This window comes from Egretta garzetta, unplaced genomic scaffold (genome assembly GCF_000687185.1).
Source record: "Egretta garzetta isolate BGI_Z169 unplaced genomic scaffold, ASM68718v1 scaffold198, whole genome shotgun sequence".
Classification (NCBI taxonomy): domain Eukaryota; kingdom Metazoa; phylum Chordata; class Aves; order Pelecaniformes; family Ardeidae; genus Egretta; species Egretta garzetta.
Window position 1 is genome coordinate 363021 of NW_009260398.1, and position 16322 is coordinate 379342.

At 43.6% G+C, this 16322-nt stretch overlaps 2 protein-coding genes across 2 annotated transcripts; both read right to left on the reverse strand.

Moving 5' to 3' along the window:
* Positions 1–1814: 1814 nt before the first annotated feature.
* On the reverse strand, positions 1815–3934 carry LOC118452740 (crooked neck-like protein 1). The gene is made up of 3 exons (XM_035898621.1): positions 3484–3934; positions 2591–2839; positions 1815–2070 (listed from the first exon to the last, which is right to left on the reverse strand). Exons 1-3 carry the CDS (start codon positions 3745–3747, stop codon positions 1903–1905), a joined length of 681 nt encoding a protein of 226 aa, XP_035754514.1. The 5' UTR covers positions 3748–3934; the 3' UTR covers positions 1815–1902.
* A 346-nt stretch (positions 3935–4280) lies between these two features.
* On the reverse strand, positions 4281–16114 carry LOC104130169 (crooked neck-like protein 1). The gene is made up of 13 exons (XM_035898620.1): positions 15962–16114; positions 14318–14409; positions 14047–14205; positions 13524–13690; positions 12841–13019; positions 11987–12157; positions 11109–11300; positions 10291–10350; positions 9049–9129; positions 6411–6650; positions 5900–6001; positions 5057–5305; positions 4281–4536 (listed from the first exon to the last, which is right to left on the reverse strand). Exons 3-13 carry the CDS (start codon positions 14130–14132, stop codon positions 4369–4371), a joined length of 1695 nt encoding a protein of 564 aa, XP_035754513.1. The 5' UTR covers positions 14133–14205; positions 14318–14409; positions 15962–16114; the 3' UTR covers positions 4281–4368.
* Positions 16115–16322: the final 208 nt, after the last annotated feature.

Below are 16322 nucleotides of genomic sequence, written 5' to 3' on the forward strand. Positions count from 1 at the left end.
CAGTTGCACCAGCGGGCTCTGACCTGCAACCCCCTCCACCCCTCCTCAAGCCCTTTCCCTCGCTGGCAGGATCAAGGGGAAAAAACACCTGGCCCCTTGACCACCCCCTTGGCCCCCGGGGCCACAAAGTCCTGCTTGAGCTTTCCAGGTCTCCCCTAGCAGCGTTGGGGTGCATCTCCTGCACGGTCGCCCCGCCCCACACCAGGCAAAAGGGAGAAGCTCAAAAACATCAGCCCCAGGAGGATAATGGTGACGGAGATGGTGACGAGCTGAGGATCTGGCCCCTGAGCACGGGGTGCGCAGGGAAGGGCGTGTTTCCAGCTGCAGGCGGGGCTGGGCCAGGCCAGATGTGCCCAGAGCGGTGGTAACTGCCCCATCTCAACAGCAGCTTTGTTTAAGGCCTGACTCATAGCTCTGGTGGTTATTGTGGCACACTTCCACTTGGTTTTAAAAAAACCACTCTTTGTGGTGGGCAAGGTGCCCAGCCGCAGGACTGAGCCGGGGCAGCGATCCCTGCCCTCCCCACGGCAGGGGGCAGGCTGCCCGACGTCCCCGGGACCGGGGAACCAGCCCACGCAAGGGGACAGGAAGGCTCCTTGCCCCCGAGAACTTACTGATGAGGAAGCCTCGGCTCAGTGTTTTTCCCCATGAAATACAAAACCCATTGAGAACACCCCATGCACACTGCTTCTGCTCTACTTCCCAGTAGATGATTTATCACAAAATAGGCTGCCGGAACATTTGAATTTTTAAACACAGACTAACTAATGTGGTACTGATTTCTACGGTCTTCTAGGGGCTGGTCTCAGTATGTTTAACTTTTATTTACTGTCCCTCCAGAACAGTTTTCTGGGATAAAAGCTTACTTGGATAAGAAGCTGAACAGGCTGCAGTCAAGAGGATTTACTGTCTTCAACTATCCTCATGATCAATACCTATTTTATAGAATTACTGGAAAATATCAATCACGAATGGTTAGACAGCTCTCATTAAAGGAAGCAGATCTGCTGCCTTGGCATATTAATACCCATAAGCAGTACTGAGAGAAGGGGTTAGGGAATCTTAGTAGATGCTGCGTAGTAATTGTCTAGATTGCTTGTAGCCCAAAGAATCAAATTGATAGATAGTGCTCAAATGTTTTGCTAATTACTGTGCGAACTAACTGAAGCAAGAAGATTTGTGGCTCCTTACAAAGGACAGTTCCTGATAAGAACCAGGAATTTGCCTTAAGAACCAGCTCGAACCAACCTTGCAGTTTGGGCAACAGCCAAGGAGCAACTGAGTCTGCGCAAGAACAAGGGGTTAGTGGTGGTGAGGAAGAGGAGCCATCAGCCTTCATCCCCACGACAACCACCACAAGGAGGCACTGAGCAAGCGCAGGCCAGACGAACTTATGGAAATGACCTCTTGAAACTAATTTTATTACAAAGCGGGGACAGGTTATGCATATGTATTGGGAAACTTCATATATATGTAACACTTGGCTACATATAAACAGGACAAGCTGCCAAGAGGACATGGGCACGACTTTGGTGGGACTGCCCCCCGTGCTGCCCAGCGCTGAATAAACATACCTACTTTACAATCTTACAGATTGTGGAGTTTCCACACATCAGTTCTGTGATAGTTTGGAGGAGCCTTAGAACCGTGGGTCTTGTGCTAAGAACAAAGCTGCCGTCCAGTTCTTCCAGTTCTCAGCTCACTGGTAAGAGCTGCACTGGGCCCACGGCCTTGCAGTTGTCAGAAATGAACAGACTGTTCATGGGAATCAACTCCAACGTGGTGCTTTTTTTCCAAACAATGTCTCAAGTCAGTAATAGTAAAACTCTCCAAATCCATTTATTTGTCAGCAATGAAAAGACTGTACAATACCCAAGAAAGGGGGCGGGGAAAGGCAATGCATTAAGACTGGCTTTCATCAATGTCTTTGTCCGGATCCATCTCTGCAGCTTCGCTCTCCTGTTGCTGCTTCTTCCAGAGTTTAGCCATAGCAAGCAGTTTGAGATTAGGCTGATTGGCAGTATCTTCTGGGAAAATGTAGTCATAGTATTCCTCCCAGCCAGCATCAGACTAGGGAAAAAAATAGCACAAAGCAAGTTTAATTTGCATCTTAATGTCAGCTATTAGAAGGTGCTTCTAATAAGCGTAACAGTGAGATAAAATTAAAATCAGTGTTTGTTAGACCATCCACAGCAGCTGAAAGCCATGAGCTGAATGGGCGTAAGACAGTTCTGCTGTGCAGAATGAGCAGGCAGATTTGATGGACAGCCTGGCTACGGTTTCCCAAACAAACACGATGCGCACAGCACTACCTAAGGCTGTTTCGATTTGCTTATGGCAGGAGTTTAAAGCAAAGGTAGCTTGAGCGTTTGGTGTGAGTATTTCACTCTGAACCAACTTGCCCACCTAGCCTGCTGAAGAACAAGCGGCTCAGCAGCACACGTTTCAGGCCAATGCTTTTTTCAATTACTGCAGTAAAATTGGTATGCAGCTATAGCCCCCACCATAGCAGCCTGTGGTTTGTGCACCAGACCCCAGCACAAAGCTGCCAAGGATTCAGTGTGACCACTTCCATCATTTTTCCTCTTACCCCATCCTCAGCCTGCAGTTTCCTCCGCTTCTTTATTTTCTCAGGCATAAGTTTATCTATCCTCTCTTTAGTGGTATCTGTTCCAAACTCCTCTTCAAAGCTCCTCCAGGATTCCAGAAGCATGACTCTCTCCTCTTTCTCCTCGCAGTTTCGCATTGCCTTATTAGCCTCTTCATAAATCTGCCGGCATCTTGACAAATTCTGCTCCCTCCCTGCAGAGAGCTCAAACTGCGCAAAGCTGATCCATACCTGTGGTGAGAGCAAATCACAACCAAGCTCCAACCTCCATTCTGAAGTCTGATGGCTAAGTGACAGTTTAAAAAACCAGAGCAGCCAAACAAGCAGATGTCAATGCCAGTCCAAAGCACTTTTTCCTAAGCAGATGCCTAGAAAATTCATGTTTGTTTCACACGCGTGAGATTTGCCTCATTTTCATTCACATAAGCCACACTGGCAAATTTCTTGCAGTTGTTTCGGGTCGTGATAAATCTGTCTGAATTGGGTCGTGATAAATCTGTCTGAATTGGGTCGTGATAAATCTGTCTGAATTGGGTCGTGATAAATCTGTCTGAATTTAGTCAAACGGCAGCACCAAACTACACCAGAAAAAATCACAACTCCCTTTTGCTTGCCATGTTTTTGCTGCTAAAATTCCAAAGCTACTTGTCAGGAAGAGGCTGCTTTGAAACCTTCTGCAAAGCTGCCTTTCACATAAGAAATGCCCATTGCTGTGTGTAATTGAGAAATGCCTTTCCCCTTTTCGTGGCACAGGCATGGTACTGAACTTAGGTTCACCGCTGATTTGAAAAAGCCGTGCACTCAAAGCAGGCCAGGGTTTCCATCCACCATGGACTTGACTCAAGGCCAATTCTGTTCTGGGTAGCCATACACACCTTAACATGCTGCGTCCGCTGAAGTAATCTGCGGTAAAGGTTTCTTGTTTTCTCATACTCTTCTTGCTCAATTTCAAAGTCGATGTAGGATTTCCAAAGAACCTGCAAAAGAAGTCTCTCACTATGGTAATAGCGCACTGAGAGAATGGAAAAAAGAAAAAAAAAGAGTAGGAGCACTGACAAATGTGAAATTTCCCTGGAAGAAAGTCTCAGAGATCTGAGCATTAATTGACCGCACAAGCTAGGATTACGACTAAGCAGCATCAAATCTTGTGCACGTAATCCCTTTAGCTTGCTCCTGCAAGCATGCTTCCCCCTCCATGTTTTATCGTGGGTTTTATAGTCCTGTGTACCCTGCTAAGGAACAGATGCTAAATTGATGAGACACAGGCTAAGCCGCTGCGGTAAGCGGTTCTGTTCAAGCTGGTAGGTTATTTACATTTTAATTAGCCACGCTGTGTAATAAGCTACATATAAACAGGACAAGCTGCCAAGAGGACATGGGCACGACTTTGGTGGGACTGCCCCCCGTGCTGCCCAGCGCTGAATAAACATACCTACTTTACAATCTTACAGATTGTGGAGTTTCCACACATCAGTTCTGTGATAGTTTGGAGGAGCCTTAGAACCGTGGGTCTTGTGCTAAGAACAAAGCTGCCGTCCAGTTCTTCCAGTTCTCAGCTCACTGGTAAGAGCTGCACTGGGCCCACGGCCTTGCAGTTGTCAGAAATGAACAGACTGTTCATGGGAATCAACTCCAACGTGGTGCTTTTTTTCCAAACAATGTCTCAAGTCAGTAATAGTAAAACTCTCCAAATCCATTTATTTGTCAGCAATGAAAAGACTGTACAATACCCAAGAAAGGGGGCGGGGAAAGGCAATGCATTAAGACTGGCTTTCATCAATGTCTTTGTCCGGATCCATCTCTGCAGCTTCGCTCTCCTGTTGCTGCTTCTTCCAGAGTTTAGCCATAGCAAGCAGTTTGAGATTAGGCTGATTGGCAGTATCTTCTGGGAAAATGTAGTCATAGTATTCCTCCCAGCCAGCATCAGACTAGGGAAAAAAATAGCACAAAGCAAGTTTAATTTGCATCTTAATGTCAGCTATTAGAAGGTGCTTCTAATAAGCGTAACAGTGAGATAAAATTAAAATCAGTGTTTGTTAGACCATCCACAGCAGCTGAAAGCCATGAGCTGAATGGGCGTAAGACAGTTCTGCTGTGCAGAATGAGCAAGCAGATTTGATGGACAGCCTGGCTACGGTTTCCCAAACAAACACGATGCGCACAGCACTACCTAAGGCTGTTTCGATTTGCTTATGGCAGGAGTTTAAAGCAAAGGTAGCTTGAGCGTTTGGTGTGAGTATTTCACTCTGAACCAACTTGCCCACCTAGCCTGCTGAAGAACAAGCGGCTCAGCAGCACACGTTTCAGGCCAATGCTTTTTTCAATTACTGCAGTAAAATTGGTATGCAGCTATAGCCCCCACCATAGCAGCCTGTGGTTTGTGCACCAGACCCCAGCACAAAGCTGCCAAGGATTCAGTGTGACCACTTCCATCATTTTTCCTCTTACCCCATCCTCAGCCTGCAGTTTCCTCCGCTTCTTTATTTTCTCAGGCATAAGTTTATCTATCCTCTCTTTAGTGGTATCTGTTCCAAACTCCTCTTCAAAGCTCCTCCAGGATTCCAGAAGCATGACTCTCTCCTCTTTCTCCTCGCAGTTTCGCATTGCCTTATTAGCCTCTTCATAAATCTGCCGGCATCTTGACAAATTCTGCTCCCTCCCTGCAGAGAGCTCAAACTGCGCAAAGCTGATCCATACCTGTGGTGAGAGCAAATCACAACCAAGCTCCAACCTCCATTCTGAAGTCTGATGGCTAAGTGACAGTTTAAAAAACCAGAGCAGCCAAACAAGCAGATGTCAATGCCAGTCCAAAGCACTTTTTCCTAAGCAGATGCCTAGAAAATTCATGTTTGTTTCACACGCGTGAGATTTGCCTCATTTTCATTCACATAAGCCACACTGGCAAATTTCTTGCAGTTGTTTCGGGTCGTGATAAATCTGTCTGAATTGGGTCGTGATAAATCTGTCTGAATTTAGTCAAACGGCAGCACCAAACTACACCAGAAAAAATCACAACTCCCTTTTGCTTGCCATGTTTTTGCTGCTAAAATTCCAAAGCTACTTGTCAGGAAGAGGCTGCTTTGAAACCTTCTGCAAAGCTGCCTTTCACATAAGAAATGCCCATTGCTGTGTGTAATTGAGAAATGCCTTTCCCCTTTTCGTGGCACAGGCATGGTACTGAACTTAGGTTCACCGCTGATTTGAAAAAGCCGTGCACTCAAAGCAGGCCAGGGTTTCCATCCACCATGGACTTGACTCAAGGCCAATTCTGTTCTGGGTAGCCATACACACCTTAACATGCTGCGTCCGCTGAAGTAATCTGCGGTAAAGGTTTCTTGTTTTCTCATACTCTTCTTGCTCAATTTCAAAGTCGATGTAGGATTTCCAAAGAACCTGCAAAAGAAGTCTCTCACTATGGTAATAGCGCACTGAGAGAATGGAAAAAAGAAAAAAAAAGAGTAGGAGCACTGACAAATGTGAAATTTCCCTGGAAGAAAGTCTCAGAGATCTGAGCATTAATTGACCGCACAAGCTAGGATTACGACTAAGCAGCATCAAATCTTGTGCACGTAATCCCTTTAGCTTGCTCCTGCAAGCATGCTTCCCCCTCCATGTTTTATCGTGGGTTTTATAGTCCTGTGTACCCTGCTAAGGAACAGATGCTAAATTGATGAGACACAGGCTAAGCCGCTGCGGTAAGCGGTTCTGTTCAAGCTGGTAGGTTATTTACATTTTAATTAGCCACGCTGTGTAATAAATACCTTAAAATTGTGCCAACTGTAAAGTTCATCTGCTGCCTTACCTCTGGCATGTCTAGCCGGGGCTGGCCGATAGCCAACTCATATATTGCACGGGCTCGATCGATATCCCCAAGAATAGTCTCTAGTTCAGCAAATTTAATCCATGATGTGCAGTTTTCCGGTGCAAACTCCAGGAATTTTTCATACAGCTTTCGGCAACGATCAAATTCTCGCAGTTGTAACTCCAACTCAATATAACCTTTGAACAGTTTGTTTTTTGGACATTTACCTATGGATGTCCCCTGTTAAGCAAAAAAAACCAAAACAAACTTCAAGATCTTGCAAGGGAAAAACCCAGTCTATTTTCTAAGCACCTGTTTACTCTCCAGTATTTGAACTAAAATTAATTTTTGAGCAGAGCTTATTTTTTAAGACTCTGGCTGGTGCCAGCATGAAATCCGAGCACTGTTTGCAAAATGAGCGTTCGTCCATAAACACCACCAAAACCTCTGAAAGCAGAAAACCTTTTAACTTGTTATGCTTCTACATACCACGGATCCCCCATGAGGTACGAGTTGGAACTCACCCTGGCTCATCAAATGAATGCTTCATCTTGCATCAAAAGCTGAAGCAAGCACAGCACCAGCCTTCCAGGTAAGCAGTTCCCAAGTATCTTACAAAACAAATTACATCAAGAGAAGCTTCTCCTGGACCACCACTGCTATTCACCATGGCATGGAGAATTGTCCACGCTCCCTGCCTGCTGGCTTACGATAATGGATAGGTGGAGAATCATGTTTAAAAAAAAGATTTCCTTTTTGATATGCTTCGGCATCTGAAGAAAACGGTCTGTCCAAAACCACGGTGCCAAGCTGTAAGAAAGCAGTTTCTGATTCTTAATTTGGGAACCTTCTAAAGCGAGAGCTAAGAATGGGCATTATCTGAGACAGATACGCAGTGAGCGTCACCCTTTGAGTCACTTCCGTAGACAGGTATTATTTATTAAGCACTACAGCCTCTGTTCCCTCAAGCTGATGTGAATTCAGTAATTTGAGATCAAATTCCCCTACTACAATTCTGCACAACTTTCCTACACATTGATTATCTTGGTACTTATTAAAGATGGAGGAAACCACCACTTGGGAATATCAGTTTGCTCAACTCCAACTCTATAAATGTCTTTTCTATTTCCAGAAATGCTCAGTTCTTCCCCACACGCCCCCCCATTACTATTTTCTTAAGAAGCAGAGGCTCCAGCCAATCTCCTGTCTCCCAGTCCCAGCATCTCTCAGACCCTGGGAAAACAAAGAATCCACACACCATCTACAGCCAGTGAAAATAATGCAGAGCTGTCTGCACGCTGGTGAGAGCTTCAGCATCAGGAGCTGGACCTTCTCTTCTGCATGGTGACAGTGCAGGACCCTAACCTCAGGACAGGAGCAAGGTTTCTTGCCAAAGAGGTGGCTGAAAGTCAACTCATTGCAAAAGAAAGAAACTGCTTGCCAAATCTGGGTCCTGTCCAAAAAAGTATTATGGCTGCAGCAGCAAAATCTGGTTTCCGAAATAAGAAAAAGGTGACCTACTAAAAAGAAGTCTGTCAAAGAAATGAAACAACAGGGGAAAAGACCAACAAAAGAGAAGCCTAAAAGAAACCAAGGAAACTTTATATTTCTAGATGGGCCAAAGCATCCTTTCCAGAATCTACCACAGTATTTACCCCCCCAAAATAAAGGCAGCCAGAAGCAGGGTGCTGACTGGTGACTGTGGTGATGTTGAGCGATGGTATCTTAAGCCAAGCTAGAACAGCAGCATGCTTCAGGACAGACGGTTGTCTCCTCCTACAGGGAGACAGTAACAGTCTCACAGGGGACTTAACCCCCCTCCGCTTTGTTTTTTTCTGGTCACGAGCAGGAGTCCAGCTCAAGAGACAAAGCTTTACTAGACACTGGGGGCAGACTCGGCCCAGTGTCAGCTACAGAAGGCCACTCATGTTTATGCTCCTATCACTACAGTGCCATGGGTTTGGTGGAAACCCCACCAGTTTCCTCTTTAAAGTCAAACCACCTCAACTGTTGCCTACATCAGCTTTCTCCCAAAAATCCTAATGCTATCACTGAGCTCATTCAGAATATCTGAGCTGAAGGGAAAGAAAGTTTTTCATTTCAAAAGGTTTTGCTGCCAAAATGTACTCCATTGTTCTCTAACATGCTGACATTCACACAGTGGATCCACACAGAAGCTCTGGAGCCTGCCCAAAGTCCCTGTGATTGCATCTATCAGCAACCTGGTAGCTGGGACTCAAACACTCTATTCAGCAGGTCTTCATTTCTGAGAGTCAAAAACTCCTATTTATTTAAAAAGCTTTTTAAAACACTATTGTCAGTACAAGTATAATTTAAACAAAGCAGCAGCAGTTAAAAATTTCCAAGTGCACTAAGCTGATTTGGGTACTCTTGCATTCAGACGCATTTTGTCTGCTGAAACGAGAAAGCTGCATTCATTTCTGCCCGTGGCTAATTCATCATATCAAGCTATGCTTCTTTTTAAATCATACATGACAGTAAATACTGGTCCCTGCAGACTTCTTGGATGCTTTATTTAAGTGGATTAAACCAGCGATTCATAAAGGACAATTTAAGATCTTTTAATGCCATTCCCTTGTTACTATTAAAGTCAATTATGGAATTAACAAAAGCTTACCAAAGCTCTTCTGGCAAGTGGAAGATTTTTCTGACGTATTTCAAACTGTGCATACAGCAGCCATATTTTGGCAAACGTAAACTGAAAGAAAAAGAACAATGCGATGCTTATGCTGGAAACTTAGTAAATAACACTGCCTATGTTCTTTAAAAAAATAATCACTCTGTCTATATAAGATGTTGCCTCTACCATAGCTAATTGCATTTGATCTCAGTGTTTTCCTGCTAAGAAGTTGAGAGTTCATAAGCCAAAACCACCTCTCTAGAACAGGACAATATACTCCACCACAGATGAAAGAAAAATGGCCAGGACAGAGGTCTTCCCAACCCAAGATAAGGCTTTTAAACCAACCAATTGATTGGTAAAATTCAGCTATCACTGAATCAATTAACAGCCAATCAACTCTTAATAATTACAGATTAGTCCTAAGCTACACAGTTGATACTCAGGTGACATGATTAATGACAAAGTAGAAAAGGAAGTACAGTAACTAAGATTTCCTGACGTTCCAAGGCAATGCTGATAAACTGTTTTAAGGGTTTGGCCACGTGAATATTTTGGTTAAAGCCCACCGGCAAAAAACCCACAGAAATAATAAAAAAAAAAAAAAAAAAAAATCAGTCTCCAAGACCAATTACAATGAGGAATACACACCTGAAAGATGGTTTATCAAACGTACCTCTCTCAGCTGGGGCCGTGCGGACAATTAGGAACAGTTGCCATAAAAGGCGGTAACCCCATATAAAATAGAGGAACAAGTATTCTGCAGAAGGTATGGGCAACTAGGCTGAGAGTAGCTATGAAAGGACACAACCTGATCAAGCAAGTAAGTAAAGAATTAGAGCAGGGATCTTCCCTGCTGTTTAATAGTGCTAGACTACCCTCTATGTTATTTTAGCTTCTTAGAGCAATTTCTTCTTAGTAATTTGAAAGTACTGGAGAAACCCTTGCGTTGCATCCTTCTGAGGCAATCTGGCCTCAGTGTGTGGCCTGCTATTTCCCATCAATGATGCAAATTACAGCTATCTAACGCAGCTTGGAAAAAAGCCTATTGACTTTGGAATATGGACATGATGAGAAACAGGAAGGGATATTTAAAGTCCTGAGCAGAGTCTTTGTAAACATGCTAGTAACCATTCGGAGCTGCTTACGCATCAGAACCTTGGGGGGAAAGAAAACTAAGGGTTCTTATCTTGGGAATTTTAATCCAAGACTCAATACAAGCTGCTGGAGGAGCCATACCTTCTTGTGGGGAATGAGCTCGACGCATGCCTGATACACTTGTCTGGTTCGCTCTGCATCCTGTAAGAACAGGCAAAATTAAGTTTTTTGCTCACTGCTAAGATTACGCTATATTTAGAGTTGTGCAATGATTGCAAAACCACAGAATGGTATCTTTAAGTCAAGTTGTCGTGTATTCTTAAGATAAGTGTACTTATCTACTTAGTGTGCACAATTCAAAGATGGTAACTTCCAAGAACCAGTAAGAGTCACCTTTTCAAAACAAGATTCAGGACAAAGAATTAAACAATAAAACCAGGAGCATCCCTGTTCTGGAGACAAAAAGTGGTTTTTTTCCTTTAAGACACTGAAGAGGTATACTGCACTACAACTTAGGGAATAAAGAGCAGCTGTAAGCTTACATGACTGGTAACAGAAGAAATACTTACACAGCCTCAAGAGGCCACTATAGTAAGAATTTGACTGCTTCACGGAACAGCTTCATGAAGAGTTTTGTTAAATATAAAACTATTTCACGAGTTCAGGTAACAGCCTGAACAGGCAGTTCAGATGGGGCTAGAAAGACCTACTTCTGCTTTTATTCTCAGCATGTTTCTGGATGAACTGGGGTGAAACGGAAATATTTTCCCCCTATGCATGGGAGGGAAAAATGAAGAGAAAAAACCCAATACTTAAACAGCAAATCCTGTAATTCGTTACACAAAACAAGACAGATAGTATTGTTAGTTCTCAGTTTTCCTGTAAAATATCTGTAGCTAATTAATATAAGGAAAATAATTGGGAAGGGAAGAAAAAAACCCTGAGTTCTTACTACTTGCCTTTGCCTCCAGCTCTTCATACAATGCGTAGTTAATCCAAAGATAGATGTATCTTTTCCAGTGTCTTTTCTCTTGAATTGGGGGAACGTTGGCGATGGCTCTTTCATACACTTCTCGGACAGTCTCGGCATCTGCATCGCTTTCAACTAACCTCAGGTAGTCAAACCATGCATCGTAATTATGTGGATTTGCCTTCCAGAAAGATGGGAGCAAGGAAATGGGGAAGAAACTTCAGCAACTACAAGTAACAGCCCCTGTTCCTTTACTTACAGCTTTTATTCAGACTTTCACCTTTAAAATAGATCATCGGAATACTGATGAAAACTGTCAGCCTCAGGAAAGCTGAAGCTAGAGCTTTGGTGTTAAAGCGCATTTGTTTCTTTATTTTTATTTTACTTACAAGAACTCTTTAAGAGAAGGCAAACAACCTGAACTGTGGGAAGGGAAATGATGAAACACATAGTATTCAGTGAAGAGTAGATAAGCGTAGCACGCCTGCTTTCTCACAAAAAGGTATTTACACCCAGGTAAGGTGTCCCGTCACCGTTACTGTAGAACAACAGTGAAGAAGTTACAAGCTAAACTGCATTATCCCTTAAGATGACTGTGAAGGGTGCTGAGCTCCCACTTCAATCAAAAACTTTGGCTCCACAATCTACACTGGAATGCAGAAACAAAAAAAGCAGTGAATGCAAGTATTATTCTCTCCCCCATGGGTGGAGTTCTGCCTCCAAAAAGACCAGCGCTCTCCTGGTATTTCCTCAGACTGAGCATCAAAGGCAACGTGAAACTTGTCAGCCTTTGTATCATGAGACACTCGTGTACCTTGAGCAGCAGCTGGATGTACGATGAGCCCAGAGGAGATCTGTAATACCCACCTTCACTTCCTCTTCATACTGGAATCTCCTCTTGCTGACAATGATGTCTTCAATCCCCCTTCTGTCTCCAAACTTCTTCTCAAAGATGGTGTAGTTCTTGAAGAGATTTTGGGCGTCCTGTTTTGGAATTCTATCCAAGGCGTATTTGTAGATCACCCTTACTCTTTCAAACTGAAAATATATCATATTTTCATAAAACATAAATATCAGTTGAGTAATATTTATAAAGCTGCTTCTGTCCTCCCCCACAATTTCTCAACGAGCTTTTTGCAATATTGAATAGAATACAGAATCATAGAATATCTCCATGTAAATGAGTGGTTTAGGACAGGACTAATACAGATCTCCCTGAAGAGTAAATTTTGCAGGGGTGGGGAGGAAATCTGTAAACACCAAATGGCCCTTCTCTTATTCATTTACAGGCTTGGAATATTTTTTAAGAACTTGTGGGTTTGGGATCCCAGAACCTTTTCAATTCCTTAATGGCCTGGGCACTTTAAAGAGACAGGCTGGGAAAAACACCGCTAATCCAATTTTTTTATCATGCAGGCCTACAACCTCTCGGTGACTTACAGATTTGAGGATATATATTTGATCCGATGACACTACTCTCAGGCTTGGCAGACTTGGTGCCTGCTTGACTTAGAACAGACTTCCCTGATGTCACCAAAAGGCAAATAGAAGCTAAGCAAAAAAACTGTCTCCTTAACTCAGACTACAATAACTGTATCTCATAAGGTGCTGAAAAACACAAGCATTGCAGCGAATGTTAAGTGGCCTCGAGTTTGATATTCACGAAGAAATCTTACGGGGGTGGTTGGTATTACTCTGACGTATTATCAGTAAGGTCTTACTTCTTTCTGGTTCTCCTCAAATTTTGCGAAAGCCACATAGAGGTGCTCATCCATATGCTCTTCTCCAAAGAACTCCACTGCCCTCTCGTATACTTTTCTCGCGTGAGCAAAATAACTGTGCTTCTCTTCAAAGCGGGCATACTTGATCCAGTTCTTAACGTCAGGATGAACAATAACAAGTAGAGCTATGTTAAAGAAACAGTGGTGGTTGAACTGGGCATCTCAGATTGCATTCTTCCCAGTGACTACAGGGTCACGGACTGTATGAAATGACTCCTAAAGATAGCATATGCAAAAAATGCAACTGGAAAGGAGACACAAAACAGCTCTAAGCATGCAAAGGCTTTGTGCCTCACCGAGAACTTAAAGAAAATTTTAAAAGTGATAAAAATCAGGCAAGGGTCAGGGAGAAGTTTAAAGAGGGGAAGTCTGAAACAAACGATGACTGCAAAAGAGCTGGAAGCACGACTGCTGTTAAAAACATGCATTCATTTGACTGGATTTGGAGGCGTATACTAAACATGCTTTTAATACCTACTGCTGGCTCTCAGCATGGTGGCTTACTCCCAACACCACAGTAAAAAGGAACACAGGGACATAGCTGGAGGTAGAATAGATAAGAAAAAAAATGAAGAATGAAGGCCTAAACTCAGGCAGGTGTCACGACGCACTAGAAAGGATATATCTCTCGTAAATGGTACGCGCCCTGTCCACCTCCTTGTATCTCAGCTCAAAGTTGATGTAAGAATGCCAGGCTTGCTCCTCTGGTTGCCACTCCATCCAACGTTCAAACACCTGACGTGATCCAGCAACATTCCCCAACATCTCTTCCATGTAAGTGTACTTATACCTTAGGAAACAGGATGCAGTTTTTACAATCGCATAGCAAACACATACATTACATGGATTTTGAGTGCTTAGTAAGAGTGTTACTGAGATTTCTTCATTTTCCCCACTCGCACCCCAGAAACGCCTGTGGATACTGTTGTGATTGGCAGCATGCAGGCACACAAACATCCTTATCTCCCAATACTCTTACCACGTGACACGTAGCAAACCTTTCCAAAACTTAAGCTGCCTTGTTTTTTTCAGACTCTCCTGAAGACTTGGAGAAACTGAAAACGATGCACTTTTGCATGATACCAAAACAGAAAAATTATCTGTAGTCCTTGGAGGTAGAAGCCATGCTCCATTCTCTGCACATACCAGAACTGATTCACCCTGGGGAGGGTGGTAATGGCTCGATCCCAGATGTTTCGGGCATGATTAACCTGGCGGTTCTTCATTTCCATTTCTGCGTATTTTAGCCAGAGTGTAACATTTCTGTAGTCTACATCTAAAGCACGCTCGTAGATGGAACGGGCTCTGGAAAGAAAGAGAGGGTGCATATATAATGTGTCTCCAAGACTTTGATGGTGTTTGTCAACATGTGTCTTAAAAGGTTTATAAGAGATGTCTGCAGCTGCATCATAATTACCTCTGTATTTCTTTCAGGCTTTCCTCCCATTGTGCGTACTTTATCCAGTTACTGATAACAGTCCTGTTTTTTCTTATGTTATCTTCAAAAGTCTGAGGAGAAAATTATTTCTGTAAGATATCCCTCTGTGCAGACCAATCTCGTTATAAATGGCTTATGGAAAATTATTATTATTGGAATGAATTCCAAATGCCTTGCACCCATGCAGATGTAGTAACAAATCATGCTCAGTACAACGCTTTCTAAAAATTGTGTAAGAGAAGCTAGAAGCATAGATCATCACACAGAATAGGACTAACCTCACGCTCCTGCAACCTAATACCTGAAATACTGATGGAATAACAACTGACAGCACTAAAATCTTACGCTCTCTTTTTAATCTCTGGCTTAATGTTTCAATAGCAACATTACATGGACAGATGGAATCCAGTCATTGCAGACAACCCTGAATATACTTGGATGCACCAGCACAAGTTTATTCACTTTGACCCGTATGTATCGTTGCTGTAAGCTTTTCTTTAAAGCACGATGCCTTACATGCTGGCGTCAAACGTGCTGGGCAAATTTCACTGCTCAGTGCAGCGGTGAGGGCATCTTCAGTCTCGTGTTTGGCTACTGTCAGGATCAACGCTACTGGTATTTAACATGTGGCTAAACACGGCTTAACACAGTTAACATGGTGGCTCGTTACTGCCATTCACACGAGATGAAAAAAGGTAATATCAAACTCTGGTTTTGCAGTGCTGTGGTGCTGATCATCTGACTGCAGCTGCTCTGCATGCGCCCGAGTGAGGCACACCAGCGCAGTAAGGCCCGAAGCCTTCACGAGGAGTCCCAGCCACGATGGTGAGGAGGGACACAAACACCCACTCGGGGCTGAACACAGGCATGCTGCGTTGTGCTACAACAGTCACCAGTCCTGAACGTATGCATATATGCTTCAGGGAACGATAGCCCTAGCTTATCCTGCCTGTATCCAAAACCATTTAAAGTTCCCTGTTAGGGATATGCTTGCTTTGCCAATCCAGGACAGCAATTATCAAAGGAAAAAGCAGAACAAAACTGCAGATAAGTTTGCACAAGCAAAACAATTCTTTAAATAAGAAAAATGTTTACACCTGAAATCTCAGGCGCAAAATGGTAAAGTTTCAAGACAATCATCAGACGTAACTGCAATTAGTATAGAAAGCTGTGTTCTAAAGCATGCTAAGTAATACCATAATTATACAGAAGTATCACTTGCAAACACACTGTGCTTTTTAAACAGTTGAGATGGAAAAAACCAGCAGCATTGCTGTAAAACTTGCTGATGTTCTGTCACGCAGACTGGGCAGATGTTAGTGGTGATGAGGATACTGCATATAAGCCATGCATGCACTGACCCTTGCGCTGTTCTGAGCATACTGAACACGGTCACGTGTGAGATGTTGTGTACTACTACACTTTAAGTGACACATGTTTAACTTACAATTTTAGCACAAAAGTAGCATTTTCTATGAAAATGTTAGGGTTTTTTTAAGAATTGCTATTCACCTGGAAAATCCACGAGTAATATAGCGTACATCGTGTTTAAGTTAAAGTGCTGCAGTTTTACTATGGTCCATACAAGTGCCAAGATTAGGGTTGGGTTTTTTCCCCCTTTACCTTCCTTTTCCGCAGTTTGTAGTCATTTAGCTCTTCAACATCTGTGATCTTCTGTTGCGGAGGCGGTGGGAGAAGTTCAAGCTCTCTCTCTTTTGCTTCTCTTAAAAGCTGTTCCGCTGTGATCTGGACTTCTGCAGGCGCTTTGTTTTTCACCTGTGAAGTAAGGGGGCTTGATTCGCGCTTTCTCTTTCTAGTGCAAAACTGAAAATCTCCCCCGTGATAAATTTACTCGGGTGGCTCACGGCCTTGGGAGTTTACCGAAGAAGGATCCGGAGACCCCCGAGGCCGGCCGGGACCTCGTCGCCCGCCCTAGCCCGAGCCCGCGCGGCTCCCGCCCGGGCCGTGAGGGGCAAACCTTCCC